Source organism: Phacochoerus africanus, chromosome 5 (assembly GCF_016906955.1).
Source record: "Phacochoerus africanus isolate WHEZ1 chromosome 5, ROS_Pafr_v1, whole genome shotgun sequence".
Lineage (NCBI taxonomy): Eukaryota > Metazoa > Chordata > Mammalia > Artiodactyla > Suidae > Phacochoerus > Phacochoerus africanus.
In genome coordinates, this window is record NC_062548.1 from 107,882,619 (window position 1) to 107,898,143 (window position 15,525).

Sequence of the window (15,525 nt, forward strand, 5' to 3'; positions counted from 1 at the left end):
AATACTGACAGAGGAACTATCTTTTGGCCTCCACTTGGAGTAGTGTTCTCCAATACACATTTTTATGGAGCATAACTTGTCGGGTAAGTCATCTCTATTAGGACTCTATTGAGTGTTTCCCTACGGTGTATGTAACTTAACGTCCTAATAGATGAGTCCTTGGTAGAAGCCAGAAGTAAAAAGTGGAGTTCCACCAACCCATCCTGGCTTATGCTAATGCAACTATTAGTAATAATATCTAGTTAACAAACAGAAAATCCAAGATAAATGCTAAACTAAATGGGACTCAGAACAACAGGTATAAACAGGGATTCTCCCAGGAAACAGCTGTAGCATTGACCCCTCAGAGGCAGCTCTGTGGTTCTCAATCCTGGCAACCTATCATCAATACCACCAGAGGGCTCTCCAAACCTGCCAATGTTCAGGCTCCCTTCCTGGAGGAGACTAAGCAGTCCTGGGGATTGGGATGGGGTCTGGGAATGACCATTTCACTCTCAAGTAACTCTAACATGCAACTTAGGTTGAAAGTGTCTGCACCAGCCCGATGCACCACTGTTAAGGCTAGATCTGTGTGGTCCTCCTGGGCTGCTCCCTAGCAGCCTGCGATGGTACAGAAACACAGTGATTCAGATAACGGAGAAGAGGGCCGTGCTACTGTCTGCACCCCTTCAGGTGTGCTGTCACTGGGGCCAGGAGAGAGGGTACCACAGGTGCTCTGGGGCAGGAGAGCAGAGGGGGTGGCCCAGCCACAAACCCTGGTCACACTACCCATGACATGGTCAGAGCAATTGCACAAAATCCTTTCAAACATTTAATTAATCGACTCTTCTACTGTCATGACAAAAATGAACTTGTGGAGAGTTACAGAATTCCAAGGGGAAATAAAAATGTGAAAAATCTCACAAAAACTCTACTTAAGCCTGTCATAAGTGCTGCGTTCTATTCTCAATACTTACTTTAAAAACAATTCTCAAAATTAAAATCCCCAGCACTCCCAAAATGACCTATCATTTTGGCTCATTCTACACATTTATGATCATCTTTCTAACTCCAAGTCTTGAAGTCTGAAAAACCACACTGGCAAAGAATAATAACAAGACATCCTTTCCAAGTCCTGCATGCCTTGCTGCCCCACGTGCGTCCCATAAAGCATTGGGGGTTGTCCCAGAGCTGGTCGGGAAAGCAGCTCTTGCTGGTGCTTTGCCTGCTCTGAATTCAGTTCCGAGGCTGTGAGTTGAACTCTGTACAAATGTTCTGGATGACCTTGGGCACGGATTTGTAGAGGTTGTCAAACTCGTCCACAAAGAAGGCATGGTCCCTGGCAGGGTGAGTGGCGATGATTTCCAGCTCCTCCTGTGCAGCCCATGCCACGCCTATTGCGTAGGTGATCACACCTGTGGGGACAAAGCGTAGATGAAGCAGATGTCCCCAAGGAAAGGGACTGAAATGAATCCTTACCTTCCTGCTGCTGCTGGCTGTTGTGTTTGAACACAACCAAATCCACAATCACAGAGGTGCCCAAGGCATTAACGTCTGCTGCATGCCAGTAGCAGTAAAAGTGATATAGCTGCTATCTCCTAGGAGTTTACAATATTTTGGAGGAAAAAAAACCCAGAAAAATGGAGTCAATGCATGGTAAGAATTCCATGCCCAAGAGCAGCAAGGGGATGACATTTGGGGACAAAAGAAACTTTGGTGCCGTGCAAATTGTACCACATGACACACACTTGCTCTGTGTTTAGAGCCACACACAATTCAGAATCTTGAATGCACCAAAATCCAGTTCAAAACCTTTTTATTTTTTTATTTTTTGCTACACACATGGTGTGTGAAGGATCCAGAGATCCAACTAGTGCCACAGCTGTCACCAGAGCCACTGGACCCTGAACCTTCTGAGGCACCAGAGAACTCCCAAGATCTTTTAAGCGAAAATGAAACGGTAGTCAAATCCATTTCACCTGCCTTCACTCATCAAGGTCATTTTAAGACCTGCATGTCCTCCAAGTGGCACGTAGCCTAAACAATAAGATGTTTGCCTGAATTGTTCGCCAGAAACTTGGAGTCAGCTGTGAGCTGAGCATCAGTTCAGCTGAGCTGGTTAAGACAGGCTGGGACCACTGACCCTCCAACTGGGCATGCGCCGGTGCCCGCTTGGTGACCTTTAGGGCGTGCAGAGGCCTGTGGTTAGTTACGCCTGCGCAGAAGGACGATTCCTGCGCCTTTTTCTAATCACGCTCTCTGACCCCCCCCCCCACCCCCCCCACCCCCCCCCCCCGCCTCAGACTGCCCGACTCCTTTATTTGTTATCTTATAAATACCCTTAGAGCCCCTTGCCTCTGGGGAGGAGGTTTTGAGAGGGGCTCTCTTGTCTGCTTTGCAAATAAACTCTGCTATAAACTTCTGTGTGAGTGGTGGAATTGAATCACTTTAGGCTTGACGATGACTTTATGAGCTGTAGAATCCAACCTCAATCCTGGCGCAGGAACGAACCGTTGCAAAAGACCCAGAGAGCTGGTGACCCAGCATCTGCTTCATCACCGCAGAGAAGTGCTTAGAGGTAAGGAAGTGGCTGACAGTGTTGACTGATGCAAGGAGGTTGTGGAAGATGAAAGCGAAAACAAAAATCTGGTTGCTTGGAGAGAGACGTTTCAGGAGAGGAGATGCCAAAGAAACCAAGTGAATTGCTGTGGGTTGAGCATGAAAAAAAAAATGAAGATGTGGGGCAGCATGTAGAGCTGATCTTTTCAGTGTGGCTGGAAGAGGCAGGTGGTGACTCCAGCAGAACCTGCGGTCAGAGAGAATTGTCTCTCTTTTTAGGAAGTGAGGGACTAGAGCTAGTCTAGAGGCAAATGGGAAAGAGTAGATAGTAGAATTAAAGGGCTCCGACTGTAACAGGGAGCAAGATGCCTCAGCGGGGAGAGGAATTCAGAGACCAGGCCTCTGTTCTCAGTGGGAAAACAGGATGCCTGGCATGTGGTTCTTGATGGGGTGCAGATGGTGAGCAGGTCTGTGACCCATGCCCGGCCCCCTCCAGGCTGGCCAGAGTGGGGTGAGCAAGACAGCTGTGAGGCGGAGGGCAGAGCCTGCGTGGGGCTTCTGCCCAGGCTCCTTGGGCCCAGCCAGCCACCCATGTCAGTATCTCCAGCACCTCCCTGGTGCCCTGTCCTGCTGACTGGAGAGCCATTCGTACCTCCCACGGTTCTGGTCTAAGCTGCTCTTCTACTGTGGCTCATTCAGCTGCATTTAAACTCATTTAGGCTGCCCGTTCCTTCTCTGACCTCTCCAGTATCTTTTCTCTGAACATTGGTCTACACTGGGAAAAGCCAGTGCTGCCAAGCTTTGGCTTGGCTTAAAATGTTGCCAAGTGGCTGCAGAACGAAGCCCTCTTTTCTGCTCAAGGATGGAAGGGGTGCCCCCCATTAAGATAACGATCAGTATTAGCGATCTGGCTTTTCAGATCCTTGAGTCCACTCCTGTCGTAGAGAACTCTCTACTGGCGATTCTGACAGTCACCCAGCCTTGACTTGGACACTCCCAGGGACACAGTACTCATGGCCTCCATGTCCTTTGCATCTATTGGTCCTCATTCTTTAAAGCTGCTCAGACCATCTCCCTTGATCTTCACTTCTTGTGATGAGTAGGCCAAGGATACCCTCTGGATGAGGCCCAAAGGATGGACATCTAGAAAAATAAGTGTGGAGCTGAACGGAGCTGGGGACAGATGTTTGGAGAAAGCAAGAGAGCCCTGGGTTTTTCAAAAGCTGCCCCACCTGGCTTCTCCTGCTCACTTTGGAACATTGGGCAAGTTGCTTTTAAACCTTAGACCATTTTCTCTCTGCTGATATGAGTCCAACGGGCCTGGTGACTGCTGGTGCCCTGGCCATCTGCTGTCCTGCCATCAGGAGTACCCACCACGGGCTCCAGAGGGTAAATCACTGGGACGACTGTTTGAATCTGGTGTCTGGTTTTGGGTTTCCAGAAGCCAGGACTGCTCATTCCTAACAGCTTGTTTATTTTATACCCTTCCTTGTTTCGAGAATGATTAAAAGCAGCTTTAAAGAATATGGAAAATGGAGTTCCCGTTGTGGTGCAGTGGAAATGAATCTGACTAGGAACCATGAGGTTGTGGATTCGATCCCTGGCCTTGCTCAGTGGGTTAAGGATCTGGCGTTGCCATGAGCTGTGGTATAGGTTGCAGATGTGGCTCAGATCCCATGTTGCTGTGGCTGTGGTGTAGGCCAGCGGCTACAGCTCTGATTTGACCCCTAGCCTGGGAACCTCCATATGCCGAGGGTGTGGTCCTAGAAAGCCAAAAAAAAAAAAAAAGAATAGGGAAACTCCAGCAAAAGAACCCAAATTAGGAGTTCCCATCATGGCTCAGTGGAAACAAATCTGGCTGGTATCCATGAGGACACAGGTTCAATCCCTGACCTCGCTCAGTGGGTTAAGGATTTGGTGTTGCCATAAGCTGTGGCGTTGGTCGCAGATGGGGCTCCACTCTGGCGTTGCTGTGGCTGTGGTGTAGGCCAGCAGCTGTAGCCCTGACTCAATCCCTAGTCTGGGAACCTCCATATGCTGCGGGTGCAGTCCTAAAAAGAGAAAAAAAAAAAAAAAAAAGAACCCAAATTAAATGCAGGCAAAGAAGAAAACTGCCCCCATGATGAGTGAGCCTTGTTCACTAGTACTTACCTACAGGTTTTTGGTGTTCACTGACTGCTTGATTTACTTTTATCATTACTATTATTACTATCATTTGGGGTTTTCACCAGGTTGTTTGCATTTTCCAGGTATTTTTATGGCACTTTTCAAAGCAGTGATTACCCATAGAATCTGTGAAAAAGGCTTTAAAAAGGATTGGTTTTCTAAACATCTACAAAAAAAGATATTTTTATCATTTTTTTCATGGTTTTAAACTTCTGTTGCCATCTTCCAAATTTTCCTAGGGACATATCTCTTTAAATACTTTGAGGAATTTCCCTATGATGCAGTGAGTTAAGGATCTAGCGCTGATGCTGTCACATAGGTTCAATCCCCAGCCCAGGAACTTCCACATACTGCAGACACAGTCAAAAAAAAAAAAAAAAAAAAAAATTCATGGAGTTCCCGTCGTGGCGCAGTGGTTAACGAATCCGACTAGGAACCATGAGGTTGCGGGTTCGGTCCCTGCCCTTGCTCAGTGGGTTGACGATCCGGCGTTGCCGTGAGCTGTGGTGTAGGTTGCAGACGCGGCTCGGATCCCACGTTGCTGTGGCTCTGGCGTAGGCCGGTGGCTACAGCTCCGATTAGACCCCTAGCCTGGGAACCTCCATATGCCGCGGGAGCGGCCCAAGAAATAGCAACAACAACAACAATAAAAAAAAAAAGACAAAAAAAAAATTCAAAAGCAACTTTGAGGTCTCCCCCCAAACCTCCAATATCTGGTTAGCAGTGATTACAAAGACAGGACTTCTCAGGAGTTCTGGTGGTGGCTCAGCAGTAAGGAAGCCAACTAGGATCCATGAGGATTTGAGTTCCATCCCATGCCTCCCTCAGTGGGTTAAGGACCCTGCCTTGCCATGAGGTGTGGTGTAGGTCGCAAACATGGCTCAGATTCAGAGTTGCTGTGGCTGCGGTGTAGGGTGCAGCTATAGCTCAAATTCGACTCCTAGCCTGGGAACTTACATATGCCACAGGTGCAGCCCTAAAAAACAAACAACAACAACAGAAAGATAGTACTTCTCTTTCAAAACATCCATTTTCTTTAAATTCCTTACACAATTTGGTGGTCTTCAATGGAGAGTAAAGTAAGGAGTTAGATTCCTTTTTAATATCTCACATGTTCGTGAGGAACGCCTCACGAGCATGGGACCTAAAGGAGAGGGTTAGTGCCCCCAGTCTCCCACAGGATCGGGGTTTGCTGTGACACTGTGGGAACCACCTTGGGGCTCCCTGCCTGACCCTTCTCCACTGCCCAGTGGTGCCTGCAGTGTTTACACCCCTAATGCCTTCCCTAGGGATCTGAACACTTTATGCAGTGGTCCAAGCCCCCATCAAACCCCAGACAGACGCCCGGCGCCAGGCTGCGCAGCAGGACCCGCCCACTCACCCTTGTGATGCGCAACCATGGCTGGTATCCGGACGTCGTCGTAGGACCTCCCGTCCGTGATGAGAATCATTAACTTCCTCTTGTTGGGCTTGGACTTCTTGAAGAGCTGTTCTAGGGCATAGTTGATGGCAGCCCCGGTGCTGGTCCCACCGCTCCAATACCCCACCCTCTTGATGGCGTTGAGGACGTCGGGCTTGGTGGTGTACTGGTCAAATCCAAACTCTAGCCGCTGCTCGTAGGTGTACTGCACGGCCCCGACCCGCGTGTCCGTGTCAGAAATCTCAAACTCCTTGCTGAGGTTGGCCACAAACTGGAGGACAGTGCGGAAGTTGCCTGTCCCCACGCTACTGGAGCCGTCGATGACGAAGCCGATGTCGGCTGAGTTCAGGCAGGTCTTGCTGCAGGCCAGCCGGTCGGTGTCACAGACCCGCTTCACCAGGGGCTGCACGCTCTTGTGGAGGCCGTACCAGTTCTGCACATTGAGTGAGTAGAAGCCGTTGGTTCTGCACACAGCCTGGAAGACAGAGGGAGGGGCTCGCCAGGTCAGGGGTCTCATCCTCCAACCTGCCTCCATCACCCCCGCCCCCTCCTCCCCAAGGTCGGGGGAGGGAGCTCCAGGACTTGTTTTCTGCATCAGGCCTCCTGACCTGCTCTCTCAATCTGGTTCACCAGGTCAGGTGTTCACCGGGCAGAGGCCCCTGTAGTTCTCTCTGGATGTACTCCCATTCCCTCAGCAAGCTCTCCACTTTCCTGGAGAGGCATCAGTCAACCCACAGGGAGAAGGGAATCCCTGATTTCAGCTTCCTGGTTTTGCCTCTTCAGACCCCTAGGTTCATTGCATCAGCAGCCATAAGGTTGGCGTTGATGGGCACTAGCCCTTGAGAGGATTCAAGAAAACAGGTTCTGATTGGGAAAACAAAAAGCACACCGGAGAAATAGCTCAAGAATTGCTTCCGGAGAAGTGCTGCATCCATTTGCAAGAAGGGTTCCCACGCATGTGTCAGGCCCCTCACTAGAGGTCTTAGATCATCTCACTGACCCCCCAAATTAACCCTACAGGGTGGAGTTAAAACAAACCCCCTTATCATGAAGGAATGAGCTGAGGGACAGCTGTGAAGTGACATCTCTGAGTCCTTGAGGATGGAAAGTAAATCTGTCTGCCTTCAGAACCCAAGATCTGTCCTCTGGACAACCCTGCCTCCAGGCAAATGAGTATTTATTTACTTGTGCCCAGGCTCATTCCAGAAAAAACTCAAAGCGCCTGCAAATAAACATTGAGCAACCTGGTTGGTGTGCTCCTGGAAGTGACCGTTTCCCCCTTACTGTGGCCTCCCTCAGGGTCACAGAGAAAGTCACAGACCTGATGGCTATGGATAAAAGTGTATAATTAAATTATTTTAAAACCAGAACTGACTTTAAAATATCCCTGGAAATATTTTTAATGGGTCTGTAAACACCTAAATGGGGTTCACGAAACTTTCCATGGACTAGGTGGCATCCAAGAGGAGCACTGAGGCTGAGCTGAATCCTAGCAAATGGATGGAGAAGAGGGATTCCCACCAGGCAGTCTGAGTAGGTCACGACAGGAGACAGCATGGCACTGGGTGTGGGCGGAAGCCCAAGGGCTGGGGCACAGGGCCCGTGTGTGTCACAGGAGATGGCCTAGAAAGGTGGGTGAGGACAGTGATCCAGAAGACCTCATGAGTAATAGTGAATAAGGAAAGATTTGGAGCAAGGACCCCATAGGACTGAAAAAGCGCTTCATAAAGGTGAGGTTCATTGTGAAAACTAAACTGGGGAGACCCAGGATGGAGAAAGAATAGATGTTAAGTACTAGCTTGAACTGAGGAGTTGGCATTGGGCATGGGGGAGAGTGGACAGGTGTGAAACATGTGACATGGGAGCTGACGAGGTGTCCTGGGGTAAATCTGGGAGTCTGGGACAGCTGTGGGGCCATTCATGCACAGCCCAGAGGAAGGAGGAATTTGGGTGGGAAAGATGATGCTCTTGGAATTTTACATGTGAGATTTAAGGACATCAGGTGAATAGTCAATTAGCTGGAAACAGATGGCTGTTGAGCTCCAGGCAGACCAGGAGGGGAGACATGTAAGGGTATCATTGCTTGTGAGGGATGCTGAAGCTGTGGCCCTGGAAGAGATTCTGGAGGGAGAAAACCTAGTGGGAGCAGAGAAGAGGGCCACGAACTGAGCCCTGAGGAAGTCTACATTTAGGATACAAGACGGAAAAGAGGAGAGAGCAGATGAAGTGAGAGCCATGCTCAGTCCTAGAGATTAAGGGAGACGGGACTTTCAAGGAAGACAAAGGACAGGATTTTTGCAGTGGGCTGAGCCCCACAAGATCTGGAGATGGAGAACACTAAAGCTGGAGAACAGCTCTCCTTTCCTCTTTAAACCTGGGGTCCTGTCTTTGGAGGAAGGCTTCCAGGGGGTCCCACTGTACAAAATATACAAAAACAACTGCTTTGGGGCATTAGGTACAAACTATCCTTGGGTTCTGACACATTGGGCCCTGGGTCAGAACCAGGGGCAGCTGAGTTTGAAAACTTCTCTCTCTGACTTTTTCTTGTTTATCAGAGTGGCTAATTTGCAGTACTTACGTGCACATGTGTACCTATCTATGTGCTCCAGAGACGCTGGTCTGTCCAGTCGAGGTCCCTTTGGGCTGTGGGAGGAGCCTGGAGGAGCCTTTATGTGAGGCCTTGGGCACCCTGCTCCCCGCAAGGGGCTGAGGCTGGCCTCAGTTCACCAGGTGCATGTGGGGAAGGAGGAGTTTGAGAGGGTGATTCCAGGTTCCAGACTTACTAGTCTCACTGGAGGCCCTCTTCCTAGAAGTGAGCTTAACCCCACTTGAAGGAACGAACCACATGGCCTGGATGGCTGTTACAGCTTTGCAAAGCAGGGAATTCTTATGTTGGGTGAGTCTCCAGGCACTCACATACCTTGTTTGCAAAGTTGGGCTCCAGCACATATTGCTTCTCATTTTCCACCGCACCTTCAATGGTGATGAAGAAAATATTGATTCCTGACTCTCTTGCAAGCCTTGATGCCTCCTCCACCTTGTCCGTAGGCCAGCCGTCCACCATCACCACGGCCACATTGGGAGCACCGCCTCTGTTTCCATTGGATTTGGAAAAGAAGTTCTTGGTCACAAAGGAGATGGCCCGGCCTGGAAGAAAAAGAATGCTCATGCTTGGCGTGATCAGGGAACAGATCACAGCACCATAAAGAGGTACAGAAAAAAGCTCATTCCCTCCCTTGCTGGCTTGTTTTCTTTTTAAATCACATTAACTAGTTTTGGATGTACCATTCAATGATAGTAAGTACATTCTCAGTATTGTGGAACCATCACCACTAGCCATTTCCCACCCCGCTCCCAGTTTCATTTTACGCCTTTAACTTTTCATTTTTTCTCTCTCTTTTTTTGGTGGCTTAAACATAAATTTTCTCTCTCTCCACTGTGAGTCCAGTATTGACAGGACTGCTTTGCTCCCTGAGGTCACTGAACTTTTATTTTTCTATTCAGTTTCCCACTGGATTAGTCTCCCATTTTATTGTCTAACTCAAGACCTCAAAGAATTTTCTCTTGTATTTTCTTCTAGAGGTTTTGTTGTTTTAGATTTTACATTAGTTTGTTGAATGTTTTGCACAGTGTAAGGTAAGGGTCATGGTTCATTTTTTTTGCTACACAGATACAGGTTGCTTGGGCAGCATTTGTTGTAAAGGCTAGTCTTTCTTCAGAGTTTGTCTTAGTCTGCTCAGACTGCCCTAACAGTACTACGAACTATGTGGCTTAAACGACAGAAATTTATTTTCTTCCACTTCTGGAGGCTGGAAATCCAAGATCAAGGTCCAGCAGGATTCAAGTTCTTTTATTTTTTATTTTTTTTAATTACTCAAATGAATTTATCACATCTGTACTTTTATAATGATCATAACAATCTGATTTCACAGGATTTCCATCCCACAGCCCAAGCACATCCCCCCACCCCCCAGGATTCAAGTTCTGATGAGGGCTAGCTTCTTGGCTTGCAGATGGCTGACTTCTTACTATGATGTTTGCTGTAGGTTTTTCATAAATGTTCTTTATCACATTGAGAAATGCCTTCTCTTTCTAATTTGCTGAGAGTTTCATTAATTTTTTAAATCATGGAAATCTCTCTTCCTTAAAAAAAATGTTTTATAACATTTGCAGCAATATGAATGGACCTAGAGGGTATCATACTAAGTGAAGTAAGTCAGAGAAGGACAAATACTGTATGATGTCACCTTTTTATGGAATCTAAAAAATAATACAAATTAAATCTATGTACAAAATAAACAGATTTACAGACAGAAAACAAACTTATGGTTACCAAAGGGGAAGGGAGGGGTAAATTAGGAGTATGGGATTAACAGATGCAAACTACTAGACATAAAATAGATAACAAGGATTTACTTTAAAACACAGGGAAATATTCAGTATCTTGTAATAACCCATAATGGAAAATAATTGGAAAAATATCTATAACTAAATCACTTTGCTGAAATTCACACCTGAAATTAATACAATATTATAAATCAACTATGTATCAATTTTAAAAATAAAAAAATAGGTGTTTCCATTGTGGCTTAGCAGGTTAAGAACCTGGCTAGCAGCCATGAGGATGCAGATTTGGTTGCTGGCCTTGCTCAGTGTGTTAAAGGAGCCAGTGTTGCCACCAGCTGCAGTGTAGGTCGCGGATGTGGCTTGGATTTGGCGTTGCTGTGGCTGTGGTATAGGCTGGCAGATATGGCTCTGATTCGACCCCTAACTTGGGAGCCTCCATCCATATGGTGAGGGTGTGGCCCTAAAAAGACAAAAAAAATTTTAAAAATAATAAAACTTTTTTGGAGTTCCCGTCGTGGCTCAGTGGCTAGCGAATCCCACTGGGAACCATGGGCTTGCGGGTTCGATCCCTGGCTTTGCTCCGTGGGTTGAGAATCTGGCATTGGGCTGTGGTGTGGGTCACAGATGCGGCTCGGATCCTGCGTTGCTGTGGCTCTGGCATAGACTAGCAGCTATGGCTCTGATTTGGACCCCTGGCCTGGGAACCTCCATATGCTGTCGGTGCGGCCATAGAAAAGACAAGAAGACAAAAAGACACACACACAAAAAATAATAATGATAATAATAAAACTTTTAGGGACCAGCAAGCAGGTGAGAAACTTTCATGGGAACAAAAGTGTCCATTCTCTGCCTGGGTGCTAGAACCCACCTAAGCCTGTAAGCCAACCCCATACTGTTTCTGAAAGTGCGGGGTAGGTTGAGTTGACCTGAAGTAACGGAAGCCTCTCCCTGGGATCTAGCAACTTGGGGTGTGCTTGGTGCTCCATGAGCTGCTGGGTATGGAAGGCTCTTTTCTGGGTTCAGTGGAATCTGTGTCCAGTTCCATCAGGGGCATAGGTCTGGCTGGCCCAGGAGGCACTGCCCACACTAAGAACTTGGAGATCTGTTCTAGCCTGGCTGTGCTGCCTACCTGGCCATGTGGACTTTGCTACATCACTCAAAGCCTCTGGGCCTAGGTCTCCCTGAAAACAGCCTGCCTCAGCTGAGAGCAACACTTGTGAGGGATAACATAGTCTCCCAACATGCCTTTCTTAAGCACATACTTCACTCTGCCTGGGGCCTCAGGAAATTTTTGAAATCAAGGAGGGTGACCAACTGTCCCAGTTTTAGCACTGAAATCTGCATGTGGCCCTGGGCAAATTGGGATGACTGGTCATCCTGGAGTCAGCATAGCTGTGTACAGAAAAGCAGGGCTATTAACCTAGGCACTGTGGATTCCTGGGGCACTGGGGGTGAGTACCCACAAATCCCCTGAATTTATACATAGTACTTTGGGCACAAGAGCCAAAGCTTTCAAAGAGATCCTCAACCTAAATGAAAGTTAAGAGCTACCTTCTAAAGACGTAAGCTTTAATGTCATTATACTTGATGCTTCTCTGGTTTTGGCCAGCATTCTAGCTCCATTGGCTGGTATAATCTTATCTGTTACATGAAAGGATCAAATGGTTACATATTCAGTTGCTGGGGAAATGTCTTGGGGAACCCACATTAAGTTGCATAGATCACAGTTGCTAAGGGAAATGCTGGCTGCTGAGAACTGCTTGCATAGCTAAAGGCTAATTCACCTCAAAGCTAGAGGCATTCAGCAGTCCCTTGTGTTTAATGTTAGCTGCCTGTAGATGGAGCACAGGGAAATATCAGAAGGTCACTTGACTTCCCCAGTTTTCAATTTGGAGGCCATGGTTCATTCAGGTTCAACATATATTCCATCCACCTTCCAGCATGTCTTGAAAGCAGAAGCTGGAAATCTGGAAACTATGTTGTTGAGACTCCCTTGCAGCTATAGTTCTGGATTTGTTTTAGTTTCATAAAATGATATATACACATGATATTTAGAAGCTAAAAGTGAGGCAGAGACTGTGCTTTAATTCTGCTATTTCTGCTGACAAGTCTGTAGAGTGTTTGACTTCTCTGGGGGTGGTGGTAGCAGAGGTGTCTATATTTGGTCATGAGCTATCTTTTTTTTTTTTTTTTTTTTTTGCATTTAAGGCCATACCTGCAGCATATGGAAATTTTCAGGCTAGGGGTCAAATCAGAGCTATGGCTGCTGGCCTATACCACAGCCACAGCAACTTGGGATCCGAGCCATGTCTGCAACCTATGCCACAGTTCACAGCAATGCCAGATCCATGACCCACTGAGCGAAGCCAGGGATTGAACCCATATCCTCATGGGAGTACATCCGTCCTGCTGTGGGTAGATATACTCATCCACAGCGGGAACTCCTGGTCATGAGCTATCTCTCTGTTTTTTTTTTTTTTTTTTTTTGTCGTCTTTTGTCTTTTCAGGGCCACCCCTTAGGCATATGGAGGTTCCCAGACTAGGGGTCTAATCAGAGCTATTGCTGCTGGCCTACGCCAGAGCCACAGAAATGCCAGATTCGAGCTGTGTCTGCGACCTATACCACAGCTCACGGCAACGCCGGATCCCTAACCCACTGAGCAAGGCCAGGGATCGAACCTGCAACCTCATGATTCCTAGTTGGATTTGTTTCTGCTGCACCACAGTGGGAACTCCATGAGCTATCTTGATGTTGAGGAGGTAGCATTCACTCTGTGGCTGTGCATGGAGCAGGCAAGGTCTGGTTTGGGAGCTGGCAGAAGCTTCATGGTCATGGTGCCTTCTTGTCTGAAGCAGATTCCTGAAGAGGATGTGGTGGCAGAACAGAGAATGCAATTTCCTGATCTTGGAAGAGGCATAGCTCTTTGGAGGTCCTAGTTCTGCAGAAAGCCTTGGGAAGTTATCTCTGAAAGCTCAGCCTAGAGTCCAATTCTTCAGTAATTCTCAAAGCCATTTAATATCCTGAGATAAATCTCTTTCTGCCTAAACCAGCTGGAATGGATTTTGTGTGTGTGTGTGTGTGTGTGTGTGTGTGCTTTTCTTAGGGCTGCATCTGTGGTGTATGGAAGTTCCAAGGCTAGGGGTCTAATCAGAGCTACAGCTGCTGTCCTACACCACAGCCACAGCATTGTGTGATATAGCTGCATCTGCGACCTACACCACAGCTCACAGCAACCCCGGATCCTTAACCCACTGAGCAGGGCCAGGGATCAAACCTGCATCTTCATGGATACTAGTTGGATTCATTATCACTGAGTCATAATGGGAACTTCTGGAATGGATTCTGTTTTCTAAACCCAAACTCTGATCAGTACAGGGCAGAGATAGGACATGGCATCCACTGTAAAAAAGTCCACTGATTTTATTAAGATACCTCTCTAATCCCATCGAGGAAATGGCATGTCTTCTGAAGTTTTCCTCCTAAAGTTTTACTGGAATTTCACTGATCTAAGTATTAAACTGAAAACAAATCTCACTTCAATCCTATCTGGTTTGTGATGAGGTAATACTGATTTGGCGTCCTGGATAGCAGCGACTTGGCCAGGGTTTACTTAGAATTGTTCAGAGATCAAAGGCTCTTCATTTGCTAGATTCTAATATACAGAGATATACGGCAGGGGAGGGAAATAATCAGATTTACTGTAATTCCAAAGATGCTCCTGCAAAGATGGATCTATTCCCTATGTGAACTCCTCGCCAAGGAATAGTGGCTTGTTTCTCCATTTACCTGGATTGTGACAGGTTCCCTGAGAAGTGGACAGCCCTCTCAGGGCCCCAAAGCCAGAATACCATTTATAAATTGGCATATTGGCATGGGTTCATTGGCAGCCTTTGAGCTTGGTTAGTGTGAAACCACTTCCTAATACCTGGTCACCTCTGGGCAACTGATAAAATGGAGCTTCTGGACCTGTGCCACTGAGGACTAGACCTTGACCTTGGAATTCTGGTACCTCCCCCATGTCACCACCACCCAGGCTCAGGCATCACAGGAGACTCTGCTTGAAACAAAGACCATGTCTCTCATGGCACAATTATCACTATAGCAGGAATCTAATTGGAAGAAGATTCCCAAGGGCACTGCAGAGCTTCCTGAATGGAACTGCTTACGAATTTTATTTATTATTAAATTATTTTTAACAATATGTAGAGAAAAATAGTTGACTTACAGACCAGTCAGAGAAGAGTCATAATCCTGCTTGTCCTGGGGAAAGCTGCCATCCTGAGGAAACAGGCACGCCAATACTCTCCAGCCTGTGTTTGATAATGGTTTTTGCCCCCTGAACCTATGCTAATACTTTAGAAAAGATACAAATACTAGGTGAGTCATTTCTTGATGGATTATTTTGATTTCCTCCTCTTCCTGCCTAGAATGTTAGCCAGCAACCACATAGAAAGAGCGCCGTGGTAGCAGGATGGTCTGACTCGGGATCACATACCTACATTAGAAAGCCCTCCTCTCTGGGTGATTTTTTCTATGGCCGTCTTCAGATCCCGGGAATTCATGTGAGTCTTGAGATTAAAGTGGGTAGCAGGGTTGTCTCTGAAGATTCAGAACAAGAAATAAAAATTAGCTGGACAGTTATTACACTTTGGAGGAAAGCAGAAATCAGAGTTGATTGGAGTTCCCGTCGTGGCTCAGCGGGTTAGGAAACTGGACTAGTATCCATGAGGATGCAGGTTCGATCCTTGGCCTCTCTCAGTGGGTGAAGGATTCAGCATTGCTGTGAGCTCTGCTGTAGGTCACAGATGCGGTGCAGATCGTGCGTTGCTATGGCTGTGGTGTAGGCCGGCAGCTGTAGCTCCAATTCAGTCCCTAGCCTGGGAGCTTCCATATGCCAAAGGTACAGCCTTAAAAAAGAAAAAAGAAAAAGAAAAAATGTCAGAGTTGATTGTTTTATATATGAATGGAATGGAAGTTGCTTTGAAGCTTTAAGCTGGTATTTATAAAATGCCTCCCCCCACCGCCCCACAGGGTGCAGAATGAAGAGTGAGAT

General features: G+C 47.1%; 1 protein-coding gene across 2 annotated transcripts in view; it reads right to left on the bottom strand.

Annotated features, from left to right (window-relative positions):
• Window positions 1-798: 798 nt before the first annotated feature.
• VIT (vitrin) overlaps window positions 799-15,525 on the bottom strand; it is a 114,142-nt gene continuing 99,415 nt past the window's right edge. For both annotated transcript variants that reach the window (XM_047782287.1, XM_047782286.1), the window contains 4 exons: window positions 14,968-15,071; window positions 9,045-9,271; window positions 6,086-6,599; window positions 799-1,394 (listed from right to left, as the gene is read on the bottom strand). In XM_047782287.1, the coding sequence (XP_047638243.1) occupies window positions 1,216-1,394; window positions 6,086-6,599; window positions 9,045-9,271; window positions 14,968-15,071 (1,024 nt within the window). In that variant the 3' untranslated portion in view covers window positions 799-1,215. The remainder of the gene's footprint in view (window positions 1,395-6,085; window positions 6,600-9,044; window positions 9,272-14,967; window positions 15,072-15,525) is intronic.